Genomic DNA, 24,996 nt, shown 5'->3' with positions numbered 1-24,996 from the left:
CTTAGGTAGTCGGGTTGATCCCTCCACCACCACTGCAGCCGACCTTACCTTCATCAATTCAGTGTCATGACAGAAGCATACCAGTTACCGATGAGTGATCAGTCCTTGAGGGCTGCCCAGCTAGAGGCCTTTGCACTTGAACACCTGAAGAAGGAACTCTTTAAGTTTGTTCTATCTCACTTGGATCTGAGGTGGCCTAATATCACCGTTGATGATGATTTAAACGTTCTCGATATCATCGACCAGGAGTGGATGGGTTCTATCCCCAGACGGTTATTCACTCCGCCCTCTTGGATCACAAGGCGAGAACCGCTGCATGTTACAGGGCTTGAGTATTACTGCGCTGAGCTTGTCCACTTCCGCAAGGCTCTCTTAGCTAATAAAGTTGAAATATCGGACGCTTCTCGTCAACCATCAGAGGACGGGATCTCAAACTGCTGAACAGTGGGACACTATTACCGATTGCCGAACTACTACGGCACCATTCTCAGCTAATTGCCATGTTTTATCGGACCTTATACCCTAAACTCTTTTGAGCGCTGAGCAAAGAAGTAGTCCCGCCCTTTTTTAAGACAACGGGAATAAGGAACTCGCATCAGAGGCATTACAGAGGCAACTGGGGGGCTCGGAGCAGTACACGCAGCATCCCAAGGATAGCGGCACATTTGCGCGCGAGAAACAGGCCAAGGCAGCCCGTCAGTTGGCTGAAAGCATGGGGGAACCGGGAGAACAGTTGAAAATATTAGAAGAGGGTACACGTCTGCCTCGGAATTGCCGTTACCCGTCCGCATCAAGCACCCTCACTATTCGGCGCGGTCGAAACACAGCTTTCGCAACTTTCGTCTCGCCGAACTCTCTTACTATGCTTGTCTACTACGTTCCGGTACCTTCGCATATACGGGCGACGTCTCTCCACCGCCCTCACCTTTCCCTCCCTAAGAGCCCCCCCTTGTTTAATCCCACCAAAGAGTTCGGAAAACGCCCTCGTAAGATGTGTAGATGAGGAAGGCGAAGATGATGAGGCAGCCGATGATCGGGATGAGTACCACCTTGGTCATGAACTAGAATATTTTCAGAGATACATTAGAATAGATGTCCTGTAAAGAGTTATGGATGTTGGGGCTAGGGGGGGGGGGCAGGTCTGCCTTACGAAGTATACTTGCTGTCGCATCCATTCGACGCAGTCGAGGATATATAGCAGAAGCTGAATCCGCCCCATGACGTCCAGCCCTTCGGCGAAGGCGTCATTTCTGAGCTTCAATATGGACTGCTCGTGCGCCCATAGGAGGGCTCGGACGACGGCCTGTTGTCGGTGTATGGAGTCCATGCGGTGCTCGAGGATGAGCTCTTGCTCCACGATGGAAGCTACGATTTCCTGCTCCATCTTGGTGCCGATGGGGTGCTGCTTCGCGGCGGACTCGGCAAGGTAGTTGTGCCAGAGGCTTTCGACACGCTGCTGGTCCAGACAGGCCTCGCCCAGCCGGTCCTTCAAGGTATCCAGCAAGGAGTCGTGGACCAGCCAGTAGGAAGTCATGCGGGCAGCTTCGCGAGCAGTTGACTCCTGCTGGGTTTCGGGGCCAGAATCGGCCGCTGAGGCTTCCTGCTGGCCCTCCCCCTCCGGGGGGTGATACTCCCGGGGACGTTTAAGGGGACGTTCGGGCATGGCTCTCCAGAAAGCGGGGTTCAGTTTCTGTTTGGGGTTTACATCAGTAATGTCTGAATCACACCGATGGGAGCAGGTGTCAAGAACAGTTGGAAGAGGATACGATGGGGATCTTACGGCGTTTCTCTCACAGTAGCTCTTCAGGCGTGCTCTGATGACGAAAAAAACAAACATGGAGCTGTGGGGGGGGGTGGGGGGGCAGAATACCAAGGTGAATTTGTAGGTTTGTTAATTCATTGCCTGTTATCCCTAAGACTTTACAAAAGTTACAACCAAGAGATAATCACCTAGGAGACATTAACAGGAGTAACGTAGCCTTTCATATATATAGTATTAAAAAGTACTTAACGCTGATAACTAGAATTCTCATATGCAATATACAACATAAGCTTCCCTTCCCTTTGATAAGTCCCCCCTTCATGAACAGTAGTGTTAGGCCTTCTTGCTATCCTCCAATTAATCGTGGGTACACATAGGTACTGTATTACCATAATATTGCAACGGCGCGTGCGGCAGGTTCACTCCTTGTAGGATTCCACACGTTATTAGCCACACATGTTCATTTCTATATCTCATGAACATTTCCAAGCATCACAACATAGCACAACTGACTATCCACTGCTTGCTACTTGTGTGGTTCCTTTTTTCACCTAGTTGCCGCCTTACAGCTGGCAATTACTAGTAACAGCTGTTGCAGCTGCTGTTCTTGCTGATCGGCATCTAGAGTAGCCGTTGGCAGCTGTGGCTGTTTCTTCAGTCCGGTTCCGCAGACAGCTTCCCTCCCCTGTTCTTCCTTGCTACGGAATGCTAACCTAATTAGAAGAAGGGATCCTTAAAACTGAAGATTATGGCGAGGTTCCAAGAGCTGATCGTTAGATGAGAGGTGTAGAGTAAAGTGTTACCTAAAGCCTAAGCGCTTATTACAGTCTACGACTTATGGGGTATAGACTCATAGGGGCTTCGTGACATAAGGGCAAAGCTATAGGAGGAGGAAGAGAAGACCTGTCCTCGATAGGGCATACGTCTAAAGTCAGCACCTAAGGCCATTGAGCTGCTTGTCGCAAGGTGAGGGGCATAATTCATCATAGCAATCCCGTAGTGTACGTTTTGCACGTGGATACGGTGTCATATTGATATGTTGAAGCCGTACTGACCGTGGCATGAACCTATTGCGAATACCGTTCTCAAGGCGTAAGAACTCTCCCTTTGGTACGGCCCCTCCTCGTGACCACTCATCGCAGCCTTAGAATGATTGTGAGTCCATCCTACTTGTCACGTAGCAATTGAGCCAGCCCTTATATGCCTACGTACCGTAAAAGCGTAATGTAACATGTCGTGATAAGATAAGAGGCGATGAGTCAAGATGATAAGTCGGCTAGCTTCCATAAGCTTCCGTAGAGCCTTTAGCTTTAGCCTTTAGCCTTAGCTTCGTTAGAGAACCTAGGAGAATCGAGCTTTTTCCATGAGATTTGTCTGTCCTTGAGCCGTGATATAATAGCAATTCACTCGTTTTCTCAACATGCCTTCAACATCCTTCTAGCCTCCCTTTTCTCGTTTTTCCTTTCCAGCTACCGTTTCAGCTAGCCGATCAACTAATTACAGCTATTTATAGCTATAATCTAGTTCGATCGGCACTGGGCCAGTTATTGGCAGTTGGATAGCCATTGCTATACAGGTTCCCAACAGCGTGCCTACGCTGCTCCTGTTCAGTATTTAAAACGATACTCCTTCGTAAAACGATCGGGCTTATAAATCGCTTAGGGAATAAGAAGATGTCACGTAGAGAGCCACCTATACATGGCTCCCTACTTCTTCTCTGGTTACTCGCTTACCTAACCTAGCTTGCAGCTCCCTATTGTGTATATATAGGCAGCTCGCATCCCCTTTATTCATTTCCTTCCTTCTTAGATAGTCAGTTAATTTACCTTCTTCTTCCCACATTCCGTTGCTCTTAGAAGCAACCTCAGTGCCTACGTAGCTCTCCCGATCTACGTAACAGAAGACGTTTATAATAATCCGTATAAAGTATCTTAAAGCTAAAATTAATAGGAGCGTTATTAAAAGGTGTTAAAAAGTATGTTTTTTACTAAAAGAGCGCTTCGTTTATAAGGACGAGGCAAGCAAGCAACGAGGAGGTACCTAGAGAAATTAAAATGACGATGAAGATACCTAAAAATAAAAAACGTAAAAGGACAACTATATTAAGGTTTCAACTCTATAATTAAAAGGCTTGAATGAATTTTAATAATATAAATAGCTTTAATTATTAATAACTAAGTAACGCTTAATCTAGGTAGTCCGTAGAGTGGCTTAGCTTACGTGTTAAACCTTATGGAAAACATGGCAGCATAAAAACCCGTTGCAGGTGCCTCTCTCATCCTACGATTGATTTCTCACTGCTCTTGATGTTGAGGTTTTCAAAAGCACCATTTGTCATCACAATACCGAAATATCTCACCAACTCTACCCTATTTCGCAATGGAACGAACTCAGCAAATCGAAATCCTTACATATTTGTCCTGGTGGGCTTTCGAGTTGGTTGTCGACCCTGTTTATGACCACAATAGACCCTGGATCAAGGCCGTTGGCTCGAAAGGCTTCTACTTCCAAACCTATATTCTACACATCCCACCCCCAGTTGGCTTTTTTTCTTCCGACGCATCTTCTAGACAGGGCGCCGAGGCCTGCTTCTTCTTATGGCTCGCATGGATGTGGATGTCGATTTTGATCTTGGTCTTGGTCGACCGTGGAGCTTGGGGGGCCGAGATTCAGAGGCTGAAGACTGCAGCTGCCTTCGCGTCGGTATTTTATTGGATTTTCTTTTGCTTGGTACGCCTGTCGAAACCGAACGCCAGATCCTCATGAATAATGTGCTAATCTACTTTCAGATGCGACGATTTTTTCCGCGCAATAGGAAGATGGACAGCAGACCTTGATGATTTTTTTCGCAAGTTGTGAGATGGAGGTTGCATGAGAGTTTTAGTCTCTTCGGTAAAGGGAGAGAGGGAGTGAGAAGATGCAAGCCTGCCTGACTCCTCTTGGTAGAAGGCAATAGACATAGTAATGGGAGTGGTCCTCGTGGCGATGACACCAGCAATTCTTCTTCGCAGCCCGGGATCAACCCGGGCGTGCAATGAAAAAAAGATGTGTGTTCTACCCGGAAGAAGTGTGATTTCGACCAGTGAAAAACAGACGTGCCATGTTCCGCCTGGAGGTAGTGTAATACCAGGGGCATGGCTAAAGAGAAGCAAGACGAGCCTGCAAAGGTTCCAAAAATTCCCGTGGTGCCTAAGGCCTAGGCCTGCACCCAATAGCCTGGCGGTTATCCGTTGTTTGTCATCAGAAGACGCTGAGACCAGGCGCGGAGAACATCGACCATGATGTCTGCAACAATCTGAATGGCGTACACGTGTCTGAAGGCTAAGCCATCAGGTTCACCCTCCTCGGCGATGCCTTGGAGCTCTTGAACAAGAATGTACCGGATAACTGGCACGACCACCCAGCGGAGAATGCAACTGAGGGGGCGCGGGCAAAAGGAAAGGAAGAGATGTAAGTAATTCATGATTTGAAGCGTATCGCTGAGTGCAGGACGGCTTGGTGAGGAGAGAAGGAGAAGAAAAAACAAGACATTGGAGCCTCTCGCGAGCTTATTATACCATGGCGAATGAATCATGAGGTTGAGATTGGGGAAGGAGTAAATGCCACGAGCATATGAGTCGGCCTGCAGCGTAGGGAAGAGGCACCAGAGACGGACTGGCGATTACATGGCCTGTCGGGGGTTACTCCCTAGCATGATCTTGACAGCCTCGGAAAGAAGTAATGTAGGTGAAGCGAGGGAACAATAGCCTTGACATCCAGGTTGGTAGAGAAGGAACAACATAGAGAACAGCATTGTACTTCTAGATTCGTGGAACAAGTGAGATGTGATATGCACGGATAAGTCCCCCAAAGCTGAGGCAGAATATAGTGCCGAGTACTCAAGAGGATTCCGATTTCATGCACAGGTAATTCACACCTTGGTAAGTTTCAAGAAATGTGATCGTTCCAAAAACTATGCCGTGGATGGATGGCATTGCCAAGTACATAGATGATGCATGCAGTTGCCGACTAAAACCATCGAAGGATCCCGTTAGCCAGCAAAGTGAATTGCGAAGGACATCATCGGCTAGGCACTCATAGTCTGGAGGCCAAGAAATATTCTCAGCAAGAAGGGATTCGTTTGCAGACATTTGTAACTGCCACCCAGGAAACGGCACCGTGTGCCCTTATCAACCCCGGCACGAACGAACGTTGAAGTCAATCATGACTTGCCCAACACCGACTTACGTGTCGATTTCGCACGCACATTTCCGGCGAAGAACCACCTACCCGAAGCGTAAAGTGAACATTGTGACCGATGAAGTAAGTGGGCAAGTACCTCCCATTCTATCAAGGTAGGTGAGCTATCTAGTACTTGCTGGATGAAAGAACCGAATCTTGCAGCCTGTGCCATCGAAGGTCTCGCAGCACAGATATTTGCTTGCTATCTACAGGTGTGCTGCCCGATCAGTTTTTTAATCTTGTTTAGCTTCAGCCAGATCCACGGGCAGCTTTAGAGATCTCCCCAGGAAAAGCAGTCGTTTGACATGATATTACTTTACCCGACTGCAGCTGACCAGTCTCGAAATGAGGAACTGCTGTGAAGAATAATTGTTAAAATCCTCAACGAATCAATTGAGGAACTTGATCTTACTCGGTTACACCCATTTCACCTCGCGGCCAGCTACTTAGATGGGGCGAAGTCGTGTTGTTCTATTGTTTCTGTACTGGTATGGAAACTACCGCAACAGAACTCGATTCGGAATCTTTACACCAATGAATACGCCACACAAATTGTACTCCCTCCATGGTCGACAACCATTGGACAAAGATGGGGCAATTCCCCGGAGAGGAAGTCGATATTTGCGGGAGATGGGACATCCGTACAGGCGGTTTGTCATTGTATCACTACCATCTTCAGCAACCACCACGCACCCGACATAAACACCCCTAGTGGCCTCTTCGTGAGGACATGCGGGAACTGTAGTTACAAACGGCAACTTCGACCGCTTCATTCCCTTGTTCTCGTGGCTTTCTACCCGGCCTACAGAGGGTGTCACGGCGAGAATCTGCTTGGAGCATTGGCTTGTCTGGTTTCTTTACTCGCAAGCGGTGCGAATCCACTCGACAAGGCGGACATCTCGGTCACAGCTCTCATGGGAAACGATGCGCAGATGGAATGTACGCACGTTCCATCAGAACCCCTCGAGCTTGCGAGACAACTACCCGAGCGAATATTGGAAGCGTGGACAGCAGAATTGTGGCTTGCATGGGATGTGTTCATTAGGGTTCTCGAGTTAGCTCAGAGGGAGAGGAGGCAAGCTCAAAGCCATGCCGACCGAACGCACCAGCATCGGTGCGAGCACAATGAGTATCACAATATTTACAGTGGCAGCAACGATTTGGGGGTGCTGCGGGCGGCTGTTCAAACCGAACTAGTCACCTTATAGGAGAGTGAAGGAAGGCGATGCATGGATTTCGGACAATTTTGATTCTCGCTGTTACCTCTGGTAACAAGAAGCATGATGAAACCTTTTTGCGAGTGCGGTACATTCCTCGAAGGGGATTTCCTTCTAGCCACGGCTCCCACTGGATGTAGCCATTATTTTTCTAATCTGGAGGACTGGTCGCGCTCTCCGTATCTCGCCATACGATTGGGGAATATGGGAGATGAATGGGTTACTCAACGGAGGACAGGTTCGATTCCTAGCAGCGCTACTTGGTAGTCTTCATTATTTCAGCTCATCTATGGGCATATACTGATAGTTTATGCGTAATCTTTTCGACATTTCGGATAGGGGAGTGGACTGGTGGGATGAATCAAGTATGGATTACTTTCTCAGCATGGGGATTCTGCCAGGACCCTTAGATGACAAAGCCACCTTCGGCCGGGGCAGTTTCCTTCTTATAATATCTAACACGAGGTAATATTCTCATTCCCGCTAAGAAAGAATGGCTGCTTGGAATGCTTTCGCTACCAGTGTCCGCCTATCGACTGCCGATTGAGGCCGGAAAATACGCCATAATAGGGGGCCTCTTGCTAATGTGCCTGATGAAAAAAAACCCTGACTACCCACCGAATTACCATCCCCAACCAAAAGAAGGTTACGAGCAATTTAGCTGTGAAGAAGTCGGCGCCGCAAACCGTCAGCATGGGCGCCACGATCCAGCTGCCGAGACCCATTTCGGTGCAGATGGACCTGACTGATCCTAGGCTGGACAATGCTCTGCATCATCGTCTGACTTGCTGTTACGATTCACTTAATAATGGAAGATACCATCTACGTACAACGGCGCCCAGCTTCGTACTTGACAACCCCGAAAGCTCTCTGCGACCACATTTTAGCTCGGGTTCTCTCACTCTTCCCTGCAGGGTGAGTTATGCATACACAAGATCATTATGTAAACTAGACCAAAGAAGTATGTAGTAAGCATTCCACCAACATCCTTTTCATCAAAAGGCCTCCTGCCTTCGGCTGCGAGGAGCTTCAGACAGCCGAGCGAGACCAAATCTCGTTGGCCCGCATCCAAGCGTGCCAGAGACCCCGATTAAGAGCCTCAGAACCAGCACCACATGCACAGCCTCTTCGACGACACTCGGCGAGGCGCAAATATCAAGTAGTTATATATAGACGCATATACAGTAATATGTTCAATAATTGATTCTACACTATAAACACGTCGCTCGTTACGCGACACGCAACTGTTCCCTCCAAACCCGGGGCCCGCTCTGCGCTTAGGTAAGCAGCAGTAGATGGGGGCCGCACAAAGTAGTAAGTACGCCCAGCCAGCAACAAAAAATAAAAATATAAAACGCCCTTCTCCATTGCCCATTTGTTCCCTGACACGCCGGTATCACCCGTGGCGGTCCCCTATTTTCCCTCCAAAACGCCGTGCCCAAAATCCCAGTGAACATGTATCATCTCATCCAGTTGGTCTTCTGCCCGTCCCATCGGACCGGCGCCAGGCCGCCGACAAGTACTTGGTTGTGTTGGTGTGTGTGTGTGGTTTTTTGCAGAGGGGTGATAGTACAGTGGGATCGGAAGCCGATGCATCACCGTGATAATAGTGGTAATAATAATCGCCATCATCGGTGCGTTGATGATGGTGATGATGCCGTCGTCGTCGTGATCCCGTGTTTTTTGGGGGGTTCTATTTCTCGTCTCGTGGTGTTCGCACACATCGTTCTCTCTACCGCCGCTATCTGCGACGAGGCAGCCGGAGGTCCTCGTCACTCATGCCTCTTCTTGTGCTTGTGCTGCTCCAGAACGGCCCGGGCTCTTCACATCCGCCTATGGAGGAAGACGGGGAACTCGAAGCCGTTCTCGAAGCTCAGCGCGTTTCTCCGGTGGTGGGAAGGCACGTGGATGTTGTCGAAGGCGGCGTCGTCCTCGTCGAGGGCCGACTCGTAGTAGCTGGAGGCATCGCTCCCAGCGTCGGACACGGGCGATTGTGTCATGTCTAGGGGGATGACGACCCTCTTGCCGTGACCGGGGATGGGGATGGGCTGGGTCTGGGAGGTGTTGATTTGCATGTTGGTTTTTTGCGCCATGTTGACGGATGTTGGTGTCGAGGTTGGTGTTGAGGATGAAGGTGTTGGCGTAGATAGATGGCTAGCGTCCGTCGAACTGAACGGTGCTGATTGGCTGCTTTGGGCTGGTATATAGCTGTGTTGCTACGTAGTATAGCTGTTGGTGGTTTCGTTGCTTACGAGGCGACGAGAAGAAAGATTGGTTGGTTGGTTGACTGGCTGAGCTTAGTCTCTCTTTTCCTCCTCTTCCGGCTTCGAGCTGGCTGTAGATATATAACCAGATCGCGAGGAGCCAAGAGGTCCTCGCCCCCCGTGGCCGTACCCCCTACCTGTTCCGTAGTAGCGACGAACCCGGCCGAGTGACCGTATCTCGACCAAGCTTCGAAGACCGAGCGATTCTCGTCTCGTCCGATAACTTCCTAGTCTCTTGAAGTCACTAGACAATGCCCTCCCGTGCTCTGGGCAGGAAGTGGGCTGAAGATGGCATGTTTTCCAAGCCCATCGCACCCAGCGGGGTCTTGGAAATCGTATGATCGGCATGGGCCGCCCACCATCGGCCATCGCGGCCGTCGGAGTCCAAGTCGCATTCGAGGCGCTGTTAGATTATTTGTGCGTCGGTTGTGCGTGACATTGTGCCAGTTGTGCGTGTTATGCACTCCCGCGTCGCAGCGTCAGGGGATTTCCACCTGCGAATGGCTGCCGCCTGCTGCCGCTGGCGGCTGGCTGGACGCGCCGGTCTGTCCCCTGGAGGTGCTGCGCGCTACTTACTCGCCATGACCTGACTCAGCTCATAGTACGGGCCTCGCTGCGACGTCGTCATTACCGCCAGGTACCGAACCCAGGCCCTGGCTGGGTTCATCGTTCGGCCTCGACCAGGGCGCGTTCCTTAGGTACGGAGCATGCAGAGCCGTCGTATCGTCACATCGCTCTGGCGTGGCGCGACCTCCAGTCTAGATCGGTTGAGGCCATCGGCCAAAGTCTCAAACATGTTGCGCGTCGTCCATCGTGTCGTCTCGTATCGATCATTAATCGCCCGCCGCTGCTAGCTCTGCTTCCTACTCATAGATCCACGCCCAACGGCCCACTGCCCTCTGCGAGGAAGAGATAATAATACCGGACACGTCGAAGAATGCTGCTGCATTGCAGCCTCTCGTTCTCTCGCCGCCTGTCACCTAACATTTTAGGGAATGCTCAGTCTGTATGGACGTATCTACATACCACAATATGGATGCAGATGCATCCCTATACTGAGTATCCATCGCAATCCTACGCGGCGTAGTCCACGCAGACAACTAGGCAACCTACCTTTGAAAAAAAAAAAGCATCGCCCTCCCCCATCGCATTAATCGAGATGATGCGCACGCGCGGCATGCTAACCTCCAATGCGACGGGCTTATCGGTTAGCAGTGCTCGGCAGCCAGCTCTAGAGCTCTAGACAGCTGACAGCTTCAAGTGTCAGCCTGCTATTCGCGACGAGAAGCTGAGTCAAGCTGTCGCAGATCACGCTGCTTTTGCTACGGGGAGAGTACATGCGTGCACGCAGAATGTGGTTGGCGGACAGGGAATTCGTGGGGAATTAAGAATCTGACCTGTAAGGTAGCATCACCTGGAGGAATGCCATGAACGACCCTAGGGGGGAATCCAATGCCGTTCGTCGGCAGTTTACAACATCCCATGGTTGCAGGAAGCTCAGGTTATCTGAGCAGAGCCAAGTAACAGCCAAGTAGGCAGGTCGTTATCGGTGACAGAACTATCTCCCCCCAACATCCGCCCATCATGCAATACCGCTGGTAATAATCACGAACTCCAAGAGCGAGAGAATGAATCGAACGGTAAAACTCCTCTGTGTATTTTAGTAATTCCCACCCTAGGCCACGACCCCGTCTCCAACCATCCAGGTAACCTAGTCATGTGTCCCTCTAGGACACGCGGACTCGAAAGAAGAGAAAGAAAAGAAAAATGCACCGATCCCTAGCGTAAGAGGTAGGCAAATAATGTACAAGAAAGCCCCAAGATTTCCAAGGTGATGCGTGTATACGTGTATAATATAAGCCAAATCGACCCCAAGAAGAGAACAACAAAAGAAATTCGCACCGAGGAATGACGAGAGAGAAAAAAAGGGGGGGAGGTACCTAGGTACCGCGGCGTAGGAATCGGAAGCACCGGCTGTCTCCCGTCCCGTCCCTCTCCCTTCCCATCTCCCTCCCGCTCCCGTCCCCCACGCAATCCAACCCTTGCCTCTCACTTCACCTCCACAGCCAGCAACATCACACCACCATTTCTCCTCTCTGCCACCTCGAACCGCCCGAACCTCCCGAAACCGACCCGATCCTATCCGACGAGATGAGATCAGATCAGATCAGATCGAGCCATCCCCGCGCCTACTCGCTACCCCCGCGCCTGAACCACCTGCGCGTCGCCGCCGTCGGGTACGTCGCCAGCGGCGCCGTGCCCGTGCCCGCGCCCGTGCCGTAGGCCCCGCCGCCCGTCGCGTACGGCGGCTCGACCGTGCTCGTGTGCGTCACCGTCACGTAGACGGTCTGCGGCGGCGGCGGCGGCGGGCACTCGCACGCCTTCCCCGCCTCCTCCTCGCTGTCCGGCGGGCACGCCGCCGCCTCCTCGTTGTCGCCCGCGTTGCCGCTCCCCGCTGGGCGCGGCGCCGTTACCGTCGTCGCCGCCGGCGTCCGCGTCTCGTACACGGTGCGCACCGACGTCACCGCCGCTGTCGTCGTCGACGCCTGCTCCGTCTCCGGCTCCGGGCTCGAGGTCGGGTACGAAGACACGCGGATCTGGTAGGTCACGGACTCGGACGGGGCTTGTGCCGCGGGGGAGGACGGAGAGGGCGAGGCGGCCGGGGTTTCGCCCGTTTGGTAGGTCTGTTGCTGGGCCGGGTACGTCTCCTGGGTCTGGTAGGAGGACACCTGGGTGGTGTATGTCTCCTGTGCGGGAGAGGTCTCTTGCGTAGGGGCAGATGGTGGCTGGGTCGGGTATGACCCCTGAGCCGGGTACGTCTGGTAGGAGGACGCTTGGGTGATGTATGTCTCCTGCGCGGGAGAGGAGGACTCTTGCGCAGGGGAAGATGGCTGGGTCGGGTACGACTCCTGAGCCGGGTACGTCTCTTGGGTCGCATAGGACTGTTGGGTCGGGTACGTCTCGGGTTGCGCAGGATAAGTCTCCTGCGTCGCGGCGGCCGCCGACGAGGTGCTGGAGATGGGGTAGCTAGCCACAGGAATCACCGTCAGCTCGCTGATCACAGTCGTACGAGAAGGACTTGGGCAAGAAAAGTTGAGCAGGCGAACAAGAGAAGATGGGGAAGAGGAGAGAAGGGGGAACTAACCTCGGAGCAGGAGCGGAGCTCGCTACGACGACGGACGTCGAGGCCGAGACGACCGGGGTCGACGACGTCTTGCTTTCCTCCGAGCTCGCCGCGGGTGTGGACACCGTGAAGTAGCTAGTAGAGACGACGACGGAGAAAGACTCGGAGCCGCTCGCGATAGGGCTAGACACCGTGTAGTAACTGGTCGAGACGACGGCAGAGGAGGACGCGGGGCTGCTCGGGGTGTTGCTGTTGCTGTACGTCGCGATCGAAGTGGCGTATTGCGACGACTCGACAGGGTAGCTCGACGCGCTCACGCTGCTGCCGCTGCTAATCGCAACCGAGGCCGTGGAAATCGTAAGATTCTGCACGGAATACGACGACACCGTCGGAGCCGGTACACTCGTCTCTGTCAGGACCGGAGGCGCCGAGGCGGACGCCTGAATCGTGCTCTCAGATTCGGCGACCGGGCAGACGGTTGTGTAGAGCGAGACGATGTCTGTCGTGACCTGGCCGGTGGGGCAGTTCGTGACACCGGGTGCACAAGAAGTAACGGTATAGATGTTCGTCGAGTACACCGTTGACGTAGTCAACTGAGGTACGGAGCTAGATGCCGGCGTAGAAGCAGGCGGTGTTGACGTCGCCGAGTAGCTGCTGTAGGTAACAGTAACGGGCAGGCTGGAGCTCTGCGGGACACCGCTAGAGCTGCTGAGCACCGAAGAACTAAGTGCCGAAGAACTGGCTGCCGAGGACGCCGGACTGCTGCTCTCAGAGCTGCTGCTCGCAGGATAGGAGCTGGAGCTGCCGGAGGTAGTTATGAAATAGGAGGGTACCGAGCTTACCAAGCCGCTGCTTGCGGCGGAAATCGTGCTAGAGCTGGACACCGGATACGAAGATACCGAGCCAGCCGAGCTGCTGCTTGCGGGCGAGACGCTGCTAGAGCTATACACTGGGTAAGAAGACCCCGCCGAGACGGCCGAGCTGCTACTCACGGCCGACGAACTGCCGGGGCTTGAAACCGGGTAAGAGGTTCCTACTGCGTCCACTGAGCTGCTTCCGCTAAGGTACGAACTGGTAGCGAGTTGCGAACCGCTGACGGGGTATGAGCTGCTGCTGGCGGGATATGAGCTGGCACTGCTGGTAGGGTATGAGCTATTGCTAATGGGATATGAGCTAGCGAGGCTAGAAACCGAAGCCGACGCGCTCGAGCTTGACTGGGAGCCCGCTGTCGGGTACGAGTAAATAGGGACCGACGAGCTACTCTCCGCTACCACCGATCCGCCATAGGTCGTGCCGTCGACAATAGTCTGCGTGATAGGGGACAGAGTGGTGGACAGAGACACCGTCTGCGTTGAAACTTGGCCCACCGGGCAGTTCGTCACGGAAGGGGGACACGAAGTGATAGTGATAACGTTCGTGGAGTAGACGGTAGACAGCACAGATGATATAACCTCGCTGCTAGCGCTATATGTGCTTGGGATCGCTAATGAAGACGAGCTAACGGCGGGAATTTCGCTAGTCGAGTATGGAATTCCGCTCTCAACGGCAGAACTTGGCGCCGAAGGTGTCGAGGCTGTAGATGCCTGTACCACGGATGCCGAGCCGACAGATTCCGATACCGTAGACGTCGACGCCGAAGAAGGACCCGAGGCTGAGTAAGAGCCAGGTTGAGCCACGCTGCTAGCGGTGTTCGCGGCACTGGAAGAGGCTGGCGCGGTTCCTTCGCTAGAAGCAACGCTGCCAGAGGAGGCCGAATACGAAAAGGCCTCCGTGGCACTGCTGGATGCGCTTACTGGCGCAGACTCGGTTTGGGAGACGGACGAAGCCGCATAACCAGAACTCGATCCCGGCGAGCTGGCGGGAACGCTCGCGCTAACTGCCGCGCTGCTTGAGCTGGCCACCAGAGTAGGACCAGACTCGGTCGGCTGCGACGCAGAGTACGTGGGCACGCTCACGGCACTAGAGCCAGGTTGGCTGGCCGTGCTGCTGGTAGACCCAAGAAGGTACGAGCTCAAGCTGCTCAAGATACCCTGGCTGCTAGTTTGCGAGCTCGCCGAGTAACTGCTAGCGGGCGAACTAGCGGGATAGCCGCCGCTACTTGCGGAGCTGGCTGGATATCCGCTGGAAGTACTCGCGGATGAAGCCTCCGCCGATACTGTCGCGGACGACGGTGCTGGCTGAGTTGCCGCGTACGATGAAGGCGAACCGACGACAGAAGCAGACGACTCGGCCGAAGAGGAACCTACAATGCCACTTGCCAACACGCTCGAGGCAGTGCCGGTAGAGGCAGATTCGACGATGGAGGAAGTAGCCGAAGAGACGGCGACGGATGACGACACGCCCGGGGATGTCGGATAGCCACCCACGGAAGAGACAGGGGAAGAGCTATCCAGGGACGAGTAGATACTAGAAGAGCCCGTCGAAGACACGGCAGCGGACTCTACGGTAGAAGATGCAGAGAAAGAATCCGCGGAAGGCGAGCTAAGCGGATACGTGGAATATCCTCCAGCAGAAGACGTGGGAGAATCGCTGCTCGAGAGTTGGCTGCTAGCTTGAGTAGCAGCAGAGCTTTCGACCGAAGATGTGGGCGAGTAGCTAGAGGACGGAGAATTGGCCGGGTACGTAGTGCCCTGGGCGGGAGAGACGGCCGAGGTAGCGCTGCTAGAGGGCGGTACTGCCGAGTAGGTAGCAGGCGACTCCGCTGCAGCCGAAGACGTAGACGAATCGCCGCCGGAAGGCGAGCTCGCGGCATAAGTGGGATTCTCGGCCGGAGCGGACGTCGGCAGCTGGGTGCTAGAAGGCGACTCGACCGGATACGTAGCGGGGGACTCTACAGCAGAGGAGATAGGCGACTCTTCCGCCGCAACCGAGCTAGCCTGGTATGTGGGAATCTCGATGGTAGAAGCAGGCGACTGGGCCGCAGGGGTCGTTTCAGCCGCACTGGCAGCCGAGGCTGGAGGGCTCGCGGAATACTCGGCAGCGGCTGGGTCCCTCTTGACAACTCTCGATGACGCGGAAGGGCCACATCCGTCCTGGATCTTCTCGATGGAGCCAATCTTTCCGGTCTAAGATATCATTAGGGCAAAGACCATCTCACTACTACGGGACGTTTACTTACCTTGTCACTATATTTGTACTGGCAGGCGGGGGACTTGTTCGTGATATTGACACTCCTCACATATAAGGTATAGGGTGCGCCCTTAGGATCGATCTCGCCGCCGGCCCACTGGATGGTCCAGTCGCTGTTGTCGGGGTCCCCGCCTCCCCAGACGCCGAGCTGGAGCTTCATCGGAGACTGCGGGAAGACGAACTCGCTGGGGACATCCTCGGCCCGCGCGCTGCGGACGATCCGGTCGTCGACGTACCAGTCGATGCGGCTCTCGTCCCACTCGACGGAGTACTTGTGGAACTGCTCAGCGGGCTTGTATGCGTCCTTCTGGTAGGCGGCTGCACCGTCCCACATCTTGCCCTGGGCGAAGACGTTGGTCTCGACCGTCCACTTCCCGTCGCGGGGCGGGAACGGCTTCTCGCCGTGCTGGTTGCCGGAGAACTCCCAGTCGACCTCGTCTTGGGTGTCCGACCACAGCGACACGCTGCTGATCACGCCCTGGCCCGGTGCGATCTTCAGCTCGACGTCGTAGCGGCCGCCGAGCACATAAAAGTCGGTCGACATGCTCGGCGCGTCCCCCTTCTTCGCGTAGGTGAACGCGGCTCCCTCGGTGGTGAAGTTGACGGCTTGGTCGTTCGGGATGGTCCAGCCGGGCGGCGGCCGGACCTGCTTCGTGAAATCGATGTAATAACTCTCGTCCGCCAGGCCCTTCTTCGGTGGGCAGACGGCGTTCAGCGGGTTGCAATCGGGCTCGAGTTGGCCCTCGACGAGCTGGGCCGCGAGGCCCAGCGCAGTAAGATAACCTGCAATTCCTTTCTTAAACATTCTGATGACCTGTCAGGGGTCTGTTACAGCTTCAAAGTTTACGGTACCCCCTGGGATACGGAAGAAGGGGAGGTTTTATTCCACGAGCCCTGTCGGCGGCCCACGCCGCTTCTCTCGAGGCACAAAGGGTCATTGTCGCGCCGGCTGCCCGACGCTCGAGCGACAATGTCAAAGCAGCAGCCGAAAGGGCTCCCTTAGCCAACCTGCCCGTTCCGGTCGGATAAACTACTCTCAGCTTTCGCCTACTCTGCGACCATCTTTATCCGCCTAGAGATCCACCCCCTATTCCGCTTTACACAGAGCAAATCTAAGATTACGGAACAATTTGTTCTTGTCTAGAACCTGGTCGCCAAAGACGAGACGACAAAAGAGAAAAAAAGGAGACGCGGGTTCTTTGACGGCGGTCGGAAAGCCCTTCTGCCTCCCTTCGCTCCGGTCGAGCTCCCTTGTCCGACCATCTCCAGCAGACCCGCGACTACACAGCGTCGCCCAGACCCGATGGCGCTTCGGCGCAGGTCCTGCCCTACGGTGCCGAAGGCTTACGCGTTTCAGGGGAGCAAGACAAAGAGGCGGGTCTGGGTCGAGGAGCAGACGGATTTGTAGGATAGAAATAATACCTAGTTAGAGTAGTAGGCAATAATGGTCTAGTCTCCCTACCAATGCAAACCCTTCTCCCCCATTTCTCCCCCCCCCTTTGCAACGCTGGAGAGCGCCCATCGAACATAGAACAGACAGGACACGAATATAAATAGCTCAAGCGAGACAAAACAGCAACCCATGGCGCGGGAGACAACGCACACAATGAAAGAAACCCCAACCTCGCCCCGCCCCCTTTTCCTCCCCCCCAATTCTTCCCCTCAGAGGCATCGCGTGCTTTGACATTCGTACGACGAGGTGAGACATCCCACCATCACTACCAGCAATGTGCCTATACTATACCTCTAGGTACCCACAGAGGTATATATCTGAATCTATACACAGGCACCTATACAGATATATATACCTTCCATGTATAAGTATATATAATATAAGGTAGGTATATAAGTATACCTAGGTATAAGTTAAGGGAGGCCAGTGTTAACTTCTTTAGCTAGCGTTAAGTACATTGATTAGCTGGTAGCCTACGCTAGAATTATCTAATACAAGGTTATAAACTAGAACATGTACCTACTTATATACCTAAGCTAGAGTTGAAAAAAAAGTTTAGGTTTTTAAGTAAAGTTAAGTTAAGTTAAGTTAAGTTTCTTTAAACTTAAACTCTTTTTTTCATAAACCCTAACCTGAGCTAGATACTAAAAATGTACTTAGGGTACCTAGCAAGTACCGCTCGCAGCAAGCACAGCCAAGTCCCGGCGCTCTGGGAACGGCCAGGCAGGCGCGACCTGCTTGCGCCTACTCATAAGCCAGTAAGCACCTGCACCTGCGCCTTCTAGAAAACCCCGGTTCCTGCCTGCCTCCCTAAAAAGTGCCCACAGAGGCATGGCGCTGGGCTATGTACCTAGATACCTAAGGTACGCGTATGTACACGGTACCTGTGTCACTTCTAGGTATCCCTGGAAGATACCGCATTAGGTACTTATACATCCACTTATCCCCTCACTGGTAGGTATTAGGTATAGGTACTTACCTACCTTGTACATAGGTACGTGCCTTGGGTCAGGTACCTTATGAGGTACCTAAACTCAGGATAGGTAGGTACCTAGGTAGGTACCTGCCTAAGGTACCCTTGCCGGCTGCGCACCTAGGACTTACCTACCGACCTCTTATGAATAGTGGCCTGCCTACCTACCTGGTCTCTTTGGACGACCATCTACATACCCTCACCTGTTTTCCCTTTTTTCCGCCTCGTCCTGTTCCCTCCTCCCACCCTCTCAAGCGGCACTCCTTCGCCTTGCCAACATACGTACATTCGCAGCATTCATTTATCCCCCTTACTCCTCTTCTTTCTTTCTGGTTCCTCGCGCTGTACATCGTTTCCTACACACCAAGTCGCTCACTCTCATCCGGATCTTCGCCTACCCATTCCTTCTCCTCTTCCCCCTCTTCCGCTCGTCCTCCATGCCTCTTAGCACGCGACCCCGAGCCGTAATCCATGAGGGCAGCCGTCAGTAGACTAGAATAGCTTTCATCATCCTGCATTCGTTATAATTTTCAGCAGCTGCTTAGACTACTCATTCCCCGCCTATCCGCCCGTTCATCCCACCTCCGCGCAATACGTCGACCCCCCTGTGTTGCAGGGCTAGGACAATGGGTATTTTTAACCAAAAATCAAAACTCAAACCGGCGCCGCAGGAGATCCGAGTCGAGAAGGTCATCGTTCCCAGCAAGTCTCGCCTCAGCTCCACGCCAAATACTCTGCGACCCCCCTTGAGCCACCATCACAAGTCCACCTCGCCCCGCCTCTCCCCGAATCCCCGACTGTCGCGAACCAAGAGCGCGTCACCCTACCTGTCCTCATCCGACGAGAAGCGAATCGCCGGACGGAAGCGCAAGGCCGTAACCAGCACCCCCAGGGACTCCCCCGCCTTCGGGAACGACTCCGACTCTGAAGATGGGGACAGCGACCCCTTCCAGAAGCGGATGCGACGGAGCGAGTCGAGATCGATAGACCTCAATCGCAAGCTGCGCCACAAGAAGGCCTTCGGCGCCGAGACCAGAGACTCGCGCATCATCCACGCCGCCGACGTCGCCTCCGTCGCCACCAAGTGCCCGCCCATCGCCGGCGCCAAACCCGACGAGATCGCGATCGAGCTGCAGTATCCGTCCCGGTGCAAGCGCGAGAGGTAAGGCCGGCCCCGGGGTACCCGATAAATGCGTGGCGGCAGACTAAAAGAAAGCTAACGCGAGACGGAACCAACCAGGTACGAATTGGTGTGGCAGAAAGATAAGATCGACGCCGTTAAAGATATCCTTGCCGTCGTCGAGCACGTGGCCGAGACCTATCTCACGGACTCCGAAGCGAAGCCCTTCATCGACCACAACGCCAGCTTCCGCCGCCAGATGGAGCGGGCGGTAACCGAGAAATACCGGGACGTCGCTGTCTTTAGGACGGCACTTCGCAATTACAACGACAAGCTGCTCGAATTGGTCGAGAACGGCACGGTGGCCAAGAACCTAGAAGGCCTCCACCACCTCCCGCCTAGCCTAGTCTCCTTCATCCTCACCCAAGTGTACGACCGCACCGTCGCGCCCAAGGTGGAGATGCTCACCAAATACGAGATGGGCAGCGATAACGTGTACGGGGAGCTACTACACCCGTTCGTCACGAAGTTGCTTGTAGAGCAGACCAAGATGACCTCGGATCAGGTGTTTATAGATCTCGGCTCGGGCGTGGGCAATGTCGTGCTTCAGGCTGCCCTGGAGATCGGCTGTCGGAGCTACGGCTGCGAGATGATGGAGAACGCCTGCAACCTCGCCGAGGCCCAGGAGAAGGAGTTCAAATCGCGATGTCTCCTCTGGGGCGTCGCGCACGGGAGGGTGCACCTGGAAAGGGGGGACTTCCGCACCAGTGCCAAGATTCTGGAGAAGCTGAAGGAGGCGGACGTGATACTGGTGAACAACAAGGCTTTTACTTCGACCCTCAACGACGCTCTTATAAACATGTTCCTCGACCTTAAGAAAGGCTGCAAGATCATATCTCTCAAGTCCTTCGTTCACGAAAACAAGACCGCCATCAACGATGTCGCCAACAGTATCCTCGACGTCCAGCACTACCGATACCACGAGAACTGGGTCAGCTGGGCCGCCGCCGAGGGAGACTACTACATCTCGACAAAGAAGTGATGATTGGGAAAGGCTATTCATCCGGGGCGAGGGGGGGGGGGGGGGGAGAGACGATCGAACCGAGTTGGTGAAGCATGCCATTCGTATAGAATCGGGGTTAGGCGCGGCCCAGGGTTGGGCGCGGCCGGGAGAGGTAGAAGGGGGATAGAAAGGGGATAGAGGGGTCGAGAGGTAGACGAGGGCGAGTCAGGATACCACGTTTGCATAGAGGCGCTTTAGCGAAAGGATACCAAAGCAGGCGTGATGTCGAGCACTTACTATACAGGTCGTTAGGTTGTATAAATGAAGAGGGTATCGCTCGTAGCAGAGTTACGAATATTGCTTGCTGATGTCTCCCCCGCCCTATATATATATATATCGGGCTGTCACCTCCGACTCTTAGTGCTATTGCTCACGTTGCCAGGCGATTCGTTCTCCAGGTTCATGGCGTCGGCCTCGTGCTTCATCCTCTGCATCCACCGGTCCACCAGGTCCTTGTTGTCGGCCACGAGCCGGGCCGCCTTCTGCTCGGTGACGTCGAGCTGGATGTTGAGGGTGAGGTTCTCGTCCTGGACGTCCTGCTCGCCGGCGCGTCAGCAGCCCCCTCGCCAAGGTCGCGGTGGAGGGCGGCGCATCCATACCTTCAGCAGCTTGTTCTTGCCGGCCAGCTCCTCGTTGCGGTCCTTGAGCCGCGACTGAATACTATTGCGCTCGGCGGCCAGGTCGGCGACGCGCTTGGCGTCGACCTTGGCCCGGGCGCGCAGCCCGCGCAGCTCGTCCTCGGCGGCCCTGAGCCGGGCCTGCAGCTGGCCCCGCGCGCGCAGCGCCTCGGCCAGGTCGAGCCGCAGCTGCGCGGCGTCGGGGTCAGCGGTAGGGGGAGGAGGAGGAGGAGGAGCTCTGGCCGACGGCGAGGGCTGAGGAGCCGCCGCCGCCGCCGCCGCTTGCCACACGGCCTTCTCGGCCTCGAGCGCGGCCACGCGGTCGACGAGCTGCGAGCCTGCGGCCTGTCAGCAACTAGCGCCGCTGAGCGGGTGGCGGGAGGGGGGGGGGCGACGCACAGGCTTCGACGAGGTCCTTGTTCACGGGATTGCTGCTCTCGGCCTCCCGCAGGGAGGCGAGGTAGTCGCTTCGCCAGTCGGGCATGGTGGCGATGGTCGTCGTCGTCGTCGTCTACATAATAGGACCATTGGCGACGGGTGCGGCGGGCGGTGCGGCGCTGTCCGCAGGACACGGGCCGGGTCGGTTGGGCGGGAGTGGGAGGGCCGACACGTAGGTACACGCAGACGAGGCCGATGGGGGGAGGGTGAGAGAGAGAGAGAGACGGAGGAGAAAGAAAGCTGCGGCAGGCAGGCTGGCTGGCTGCTAGGCATCGAATTTGTCGTCTCGATCTGCCCTGTGGAGGGGCTGCTTGAGGGGCCGCTCGCATGTACCTGCGTACCCGCGCCGGGGCGTTACCTTGGGTAGGGGTACCTTAGGAGGTAGGAGGTACCTAGGGTTACTTGAGGTACTTGACCTGCAGTTATAGGTACATCTGCGCTAGGCCAGGCTGCCTCCTCGATTGGTTAGGTACCTATCTACCTAATGTACCTATGAGGTCATACCTATAGTGCGGACTGAATTTCACTTGGGTTGAAAGTAAGCAGGTCTATAACATTTCTTATTGCTTCTCTTATAAGACATATATATATATATATATAGGTACTCTTTAGAAGTGTACATTTCTAAGTTTATATAGGTATACCTAGTTTCGGTACCTGCGTGGCAATGAATGGTCTCAACTCGGCGAGAGGCTTGCACTCAGACTACAAGTGTCTATTAGGCAAATAGACATCTTGGGTGTGGACAGTTGAGAACAATTCCAGTACTTAACGCGTCCATCTCCTATAGAGGCAATGCAACGCTCTTCTTCATGGCGCTCTCTGCCCCGTGCCACCGAACCACAGGGAGAACCCGTGTCCCACACTCCACTGATAAGGAGCGAACATAGATATTTATTGGTGTTAAGAACGAGTGGCGACACTAAGGCCCTATCAATTGTGCGAGTTGCAGCTTCATCCCTAAACAATCCGACGTGCCAAATCCGCCCCCTTTTCCGCAATGGCAGTCTCCTAGCCTACCACTACTTACTTACCTATCGTTCCCTTTACCTGCCACCCTTTCCAAGCTTGAGTTCACTGATTCTGTACGCCCTAGGACTTCGCCTTGGCTTCCTCCTTCTCCTTGATCTCGCGGAGCATATCCGCCACAACTGGGCCGATATACTTGACCATGAACGGAGTTGCGTTCATCAGCTTAGGTCCCAGGACTTTCACCTTGTCGATTATGTTTTTGAAAATCCTCTTCCCTTGGGGCATGTTGATAAACCCCTCCAAGCAGGCCTCTGCGAGAATGGCCCTGTGTGCCAGAGGGTCGAGGTGAGTCGGCAGTGGGGGCAGTCCTCCGGCTTCCGTGCCTAGAAGCAGTGGTAGGCCGATCTTGGCTACGTCCTTGAGAATCGGGCCAGCCTTCTTCAAGGCGCTCCCGATGACGTCTCCGATAGTAGTTAGAGTTCCGAAGAACGATTCCACCGTAGGATCGTCTACCTGGTCCATCAGCCCGTTCAGGAACGCAGATTCCTGCTCGGTCAATTTGCGCCCGAACCCGGTGTCCTTCTCGGCCTCGGTGGAGCGCCCGGTGCGTTTGCGCTTCGTGCTGACACCCGGCGACACGTTGGACAGCAGCAGTCTCATGCTGGGCTCCAATGTCCCCTTGAGGAGCTTGGGTGCCACCCCCATAACGAACGGCTTGAGGGAGGCCACGATCGGGCCCAGGAACTCTGTGAACTTATCCTGGTCTTTCTGCGGCATTTCAAAGAAGCATCCCAGGGCGGCCTCTGCGAGGATTGCGCGGCCGAGGACGCCGTCATAAGGGCGAGTGTTGGCCAGCGCCTCGACGCTGGATCCGCCCGCACCGTCGGCCGCGAGCCTCCCAGCCGCTGCGATAGCTGCAGAGGCTAGAATGCCCATTTGGGGCCCGGCGTCGGGGCCGAACGAGATGGGCTCGTCGGCATCTATAACCGTGTCCTCTATCTTTGCGTGTACGCTCTGCGCGAACTTGATAGTTTTCATGAGCTCAACTTGCACCGGATCGCCCTCGGGGGTTTCGGTAGTTGTCGCATGGCACGTCCAGAGCCACGGCCTCTTATCTTTGTCCGGCCGACTCGAGTCTAGAGGCCTGCTCGCGCCACCAAGTGCATCAGCTACATCGTAATATGCCTTGAATCGGTTCCCGTAGGGCCCGTTGATCACAGAGGCCGAGTTGTAGCTGTAGCCACCGAGAACATGCACTCCGATCGCGATATGAGGGTCCTGGTCCGTCAACACAGGTGATCCGGAGTTTCCTATCGATTTGGTCAATCCCTAGGATGCGCGATGGTGCGATACTGTGCTGAAAAGCAGCATTTCGGAACACATGACTGTACAGTCACAGAACCAAAAGGAGGGAGTAGGAGGGCGGAAGGGCCAAACTTACCACCATTCGTATCGATTTTATATTGCAACATGTTCATGTACGAACCATGCAGTTCGTAGTCCGTCTTCTTAAACATCTTGTACATCATGGCGCCCCTCTCTCCCTTGTCGTTTGCAATGTCCCCCGGGTAACCTACAACTCCCAGGTTGGCACCCTTTTGTGATATTGGCGTCTGTTTCCAGGTGAAGAATTTGCCAACGGTAGTAAACGGTGCCGAGAGTTTTATGAACGAGACGTCTGCAGGCCCATGTCCACTCTCGGAATTGAACCATTTCTCAGTCGTAGCGACGGCCACGCCGTGGCGGAACTCGACCCCTTCCGAATTGACCTTCTCTCTGCCATTGTAGCCGACATAGGCTTTCACTTTGATGAGCCGACCGAGGCCGTGAGAATGGTCAAAGGCACAATGGCCAGCCGTGACGACGATGTCTCCCTTGACAAGCCAACCGGTAGCTATGGCCCAGGCGGCTTCGTCCTCCGTTACAGTGCCACTAATCTGCCCTTCGTAGAGAAGAAATAGCTTGACGATGGCTTGCAATGCATTAGTCTGTGCCTCGAACCGCGGCGAATGCCTTCACGTACCACGGAACTTCCCATCGGCGTGCCTATAGTCGTCTATGTCGACTAGCTCCCTCCCATCTTGACCATTGACAACCGACTCGTTACTATTCTCAGTTTCGCGTGCGGACGGTATGCTCTGGCTGTAGGTAGGTGTGGAGCTTTCGGTGGAACTTTTCTCAAGGTCCCAGTAGTAGACTGACGTAGTCGCCTTTGTAGTGTTAAGTGGTTGGTCAAGGATGGGAGCGGCATTGCTCGGCGGGGGCACGGGTAGTATAACATCGGGGTTGTTGATAAAATGTCCCGACATGATTGCGGTCAAGTGATTAATATCAAAGAAGAGACACGAGCTGTAGAATGTGTAGCTTAGGCTGCTGAATTCAAGTTGATCGTCGAGCTTTTGAGGTTTGTTGACTAACTCCGTGGCTACAAAGGGGCAAAACGCACCATTATATAGTCGTCAGCCTCCTCGGAACAGGGCTTCATCCCGCCTTCGAAACAAGACCAAGCAAGGCCAGCCATGTTCTCACAGCAAGCCCTCACGATGACCGCATGGGCAGTAAGCCTCTTTTGGGATAAAACGCATCTTGGAGACGCGATACCATTGCGCTGTTGCATCTACTATGCTCTTTCAGCTGGCTCGG

The 24,996-nt window shown here is 54.3% G+C and overlaps 8 protein-coding genes across 8 annotated transcripts; 4 read left to right on the top strand and 4 right to left on the bottom strand.

Annotated features, from left to right (window-relative positions):
* Positions 1-601: 601 nt before the first annotated feature.
* Positions 602-1,822, bottom strand: GGS23DRAFT_569042 (uncharacterized protein). The gene is made up of 3 exons (XM_051516434.1): positions 1,781-1,822; positions 1,151-1,690; positions 602-1,061 (listed from the first exon to the last, which is right to left on the bottom strand). The coding sequence occupies exons 2-3, from the start codon at positions 1,661-1,663 to the stop codon at positions 954-956; spliced, it is 621 nt and encodes a 206-aa protein (XP_051371985.1). The 5' UTR covers positions 1,664-1,690; positions 1,781-1,822; the 3' UTR covers positions 602-953.
* Positions 1,823-3,945: 2,123 nt separating this feature from the next.
* On the top strand, positions 3,946-4,822 carry GGS23DRAFT_569040 (uncharacterized protein). Its single transcript, XM_051516433.1, has 2 exons — positions 3,946-4,465; positions 4,552-4,822. Exons 1-2 carry the CDS (start codon positions 4,142-4,144, stop codon positions 4,597-4,599), a joined length of 372 nt encoding a protein of 123 aa, XP_051371984.1. The 5' UTR covers positions 3,946-4,141; the 3' UTR covers positions 4,600-4,822.
* A 1,811-nt stretch (positions 4,823-6,633) lies between these two features.
* GGS23DRAFT_569039 (uncharacterized protein) lies at positions 6,634-7,460 on the top strand. The gene has a single exon (XM_051516432.1). The coding sequence runs from the start codon at positions 6,898-6,900 to the stop codon at positions 7,189-7,191; it is 294 nt and encodes a 97-aa protein (XP_051371983.1). The 5' UTR covers positions 6,634-6,897; the 3' UTR covers positions 7,192-7,460.
* An 878-nt stretch (positions 7,461-8,338) lies between these two features.
* Positions 8,339-9,325, top strand: GGS23DRAFT_61878 (uncharacterized protein). The gene has a single exon (XM_051520957.1). The coding sequence runs from the start codon at positions 8,656-8,658 to the stop codon at positions 9,151-9,153; it is 498 nt and encodes a 165-aa protein (XP_051371982.1). The 5' UTR covers positions 8,339-8,655; the 3' UTR covers positions 9,154-9,325.
* A 6,177-nt stretch (positions 9,326-15,502) lies between these two features.
* Positions 15,503-16,784, bottom strand: GGS23DRAFT_61910 (glycoside hydrolase family 16 protein). The gene has a single exon (XM_051520988.1). It carries the CDS (start codon positions 16,520-16,522, stop codon positions 15,665-15,667), a length of 858 nt encoding a protein of 285 aa, XP_051371981.1. The 5' UTR covers positions 16,523-16,784; the 3' UTR covers positions 15,503-15,664.
* Positions 16,785-18,690: 1,906 nt separating this feature from the next.
* GGS23DRAFT_61852 (histone H3-K79 methyltransferase) lies at positions 18,691-20,314 on the top strand. The gene is made up of 2 exons (XM_051520946.1): positions 18,691-19,305; positions 19,384-20,314. The coding sequence occupies exons 1-2, from the start codon at positions 18,770-18,772 to the stop codon at positions 20,303-20,305; spliced, it is 1,458 nt and encodes a 485-aa protein (XP_051371980.1). The 5' UTR covers positions 18,691-18,769; the 3' UTR covers positions 20,306-20,314.
* A 356-nt stretch (positions 20,315-20,670) lies between these two features.
* Positions 20,671-21,427, bottom strand: GGS23DRAFT_597029 (autophagy protein 16; the record flags this gene model as incomplete). The annotated part of the gene is made up of 3 exons (XM_051518559.1): positions 20,671-20,862; positions 20,926-21,281; positions 21,343-21,427. 3 exons carry the CDS (start codon positions 21,425-21,427, stop codon positions 20,671-20,673), a joined length of 633 nt encoding a protein of 210 aa, XP_051371979.1.
* A 916-nt stretch (positions 21,428-22,343) lies between these two features.
* Positions 22,344-24,662, bottom strand: GGS23DRAFT_609794 (extracellular metalloprotease; the record flags this gene model as incomplete). The annotated part of the gene is made up of 4 exons (XM_051520292.1): positions 22,344-23,663; positions 23,795-24,325; positions 24,377-24,459; positions 24,556-24,662. The coding sequence occupies 4 exons, from the start codon at positions 24,660-24,662 to the stop codon at positions 22,474-22,476; spliced, it is 1,911 nt and encodes a 636-aa protein (XP_051371978.1). The 3' UTR covers positions 22,344-22,473.
* Positions 24,663-24,996: the final 334 nt, after the last annotated feature.

The sequence above is a fragment of the Durotheca rogersii genome (genome assembly GCF_024521655.1).
Source record: "Durotheca rogersii strain YMJ 92031201 chromosome Unknown GGS23scaffold_10, whole genome shotgun sequence".
NCBI lineage: Eukaryota > Fungi > Ascomycota > Sordariomycetes > Xylariales > Xylariaceae > Durotheca > Durotheca rogersii.
The sequence above is the reverse complement of the archived record's forward strand: the minus strand, read 5'-3'. Positions and strand labels throughout refer to the sequence as shown.

Coding starts and splice junctions, on each gene's coding strand:
- GGS23DRAFT_569042 (XM_051516434.1), bottom strand. CDS start 1,663: ATGCCCGAACGTCCCCTTAAACGTCCCCGGGAGTATCACCCCCCGGAG. Junction 1,062..1,150: donor TGCGACAGCAAGTATACTTC/GTAAGGCAGACC, acceptor AAAATATTCTAG/TTCATGACCAAGGTGGTACT.
- GGS23DRAFT_569040 (XM_051516433.1), top strand. CDS start 4,142: ATGGAACGAACTCAGCAAATCGAAATCCTTACATATTTGTCCTGGTGG. Junction 4,466..4,551: donor CTGCAGCTGCCTTCGCGTCG/GTATTTTATTGG, acceptor ATCTACTTTCAG/ATGCGACGATTTTTTCCGCG.
- GGS23DRAFT_569039 (XM_051516432.1), top strand. CDS start 6,898: ATGGGAAACGATGCGCAGATGGAATGTACGCACGTTCCATCAGAACCC.
- GGS23DRAFT_61878 (XM_051520957.1), top strand. CDS start 8,656: ATGTATCATCTCATCCAGTTGGTCTTCTGCCCGTCCCATCGGACCGGC.
- GGS23DRAFT_61910 (XM_051520988.1), bottom strand. CDS start 16,522: ATGTTTAAGAAAGGAATTGCAGGTTATCTTACTGCGCTGGGCCTCGCG.
- GGS23DRAFT_61852 (XM_051520946.1), top strand. CDS start 18,770: ATGGGTATTTTTAACCAAAAATCAAAACTCAAACCGGCGCCGCAGGAG. Junction 19,306..19,383: donor TCCCGGTGCAAGCGCGAGAG/GTAAGGCCGGCC, acceptor GGAACCAACCAG/GTACGAATTGGTGTGGCAGA.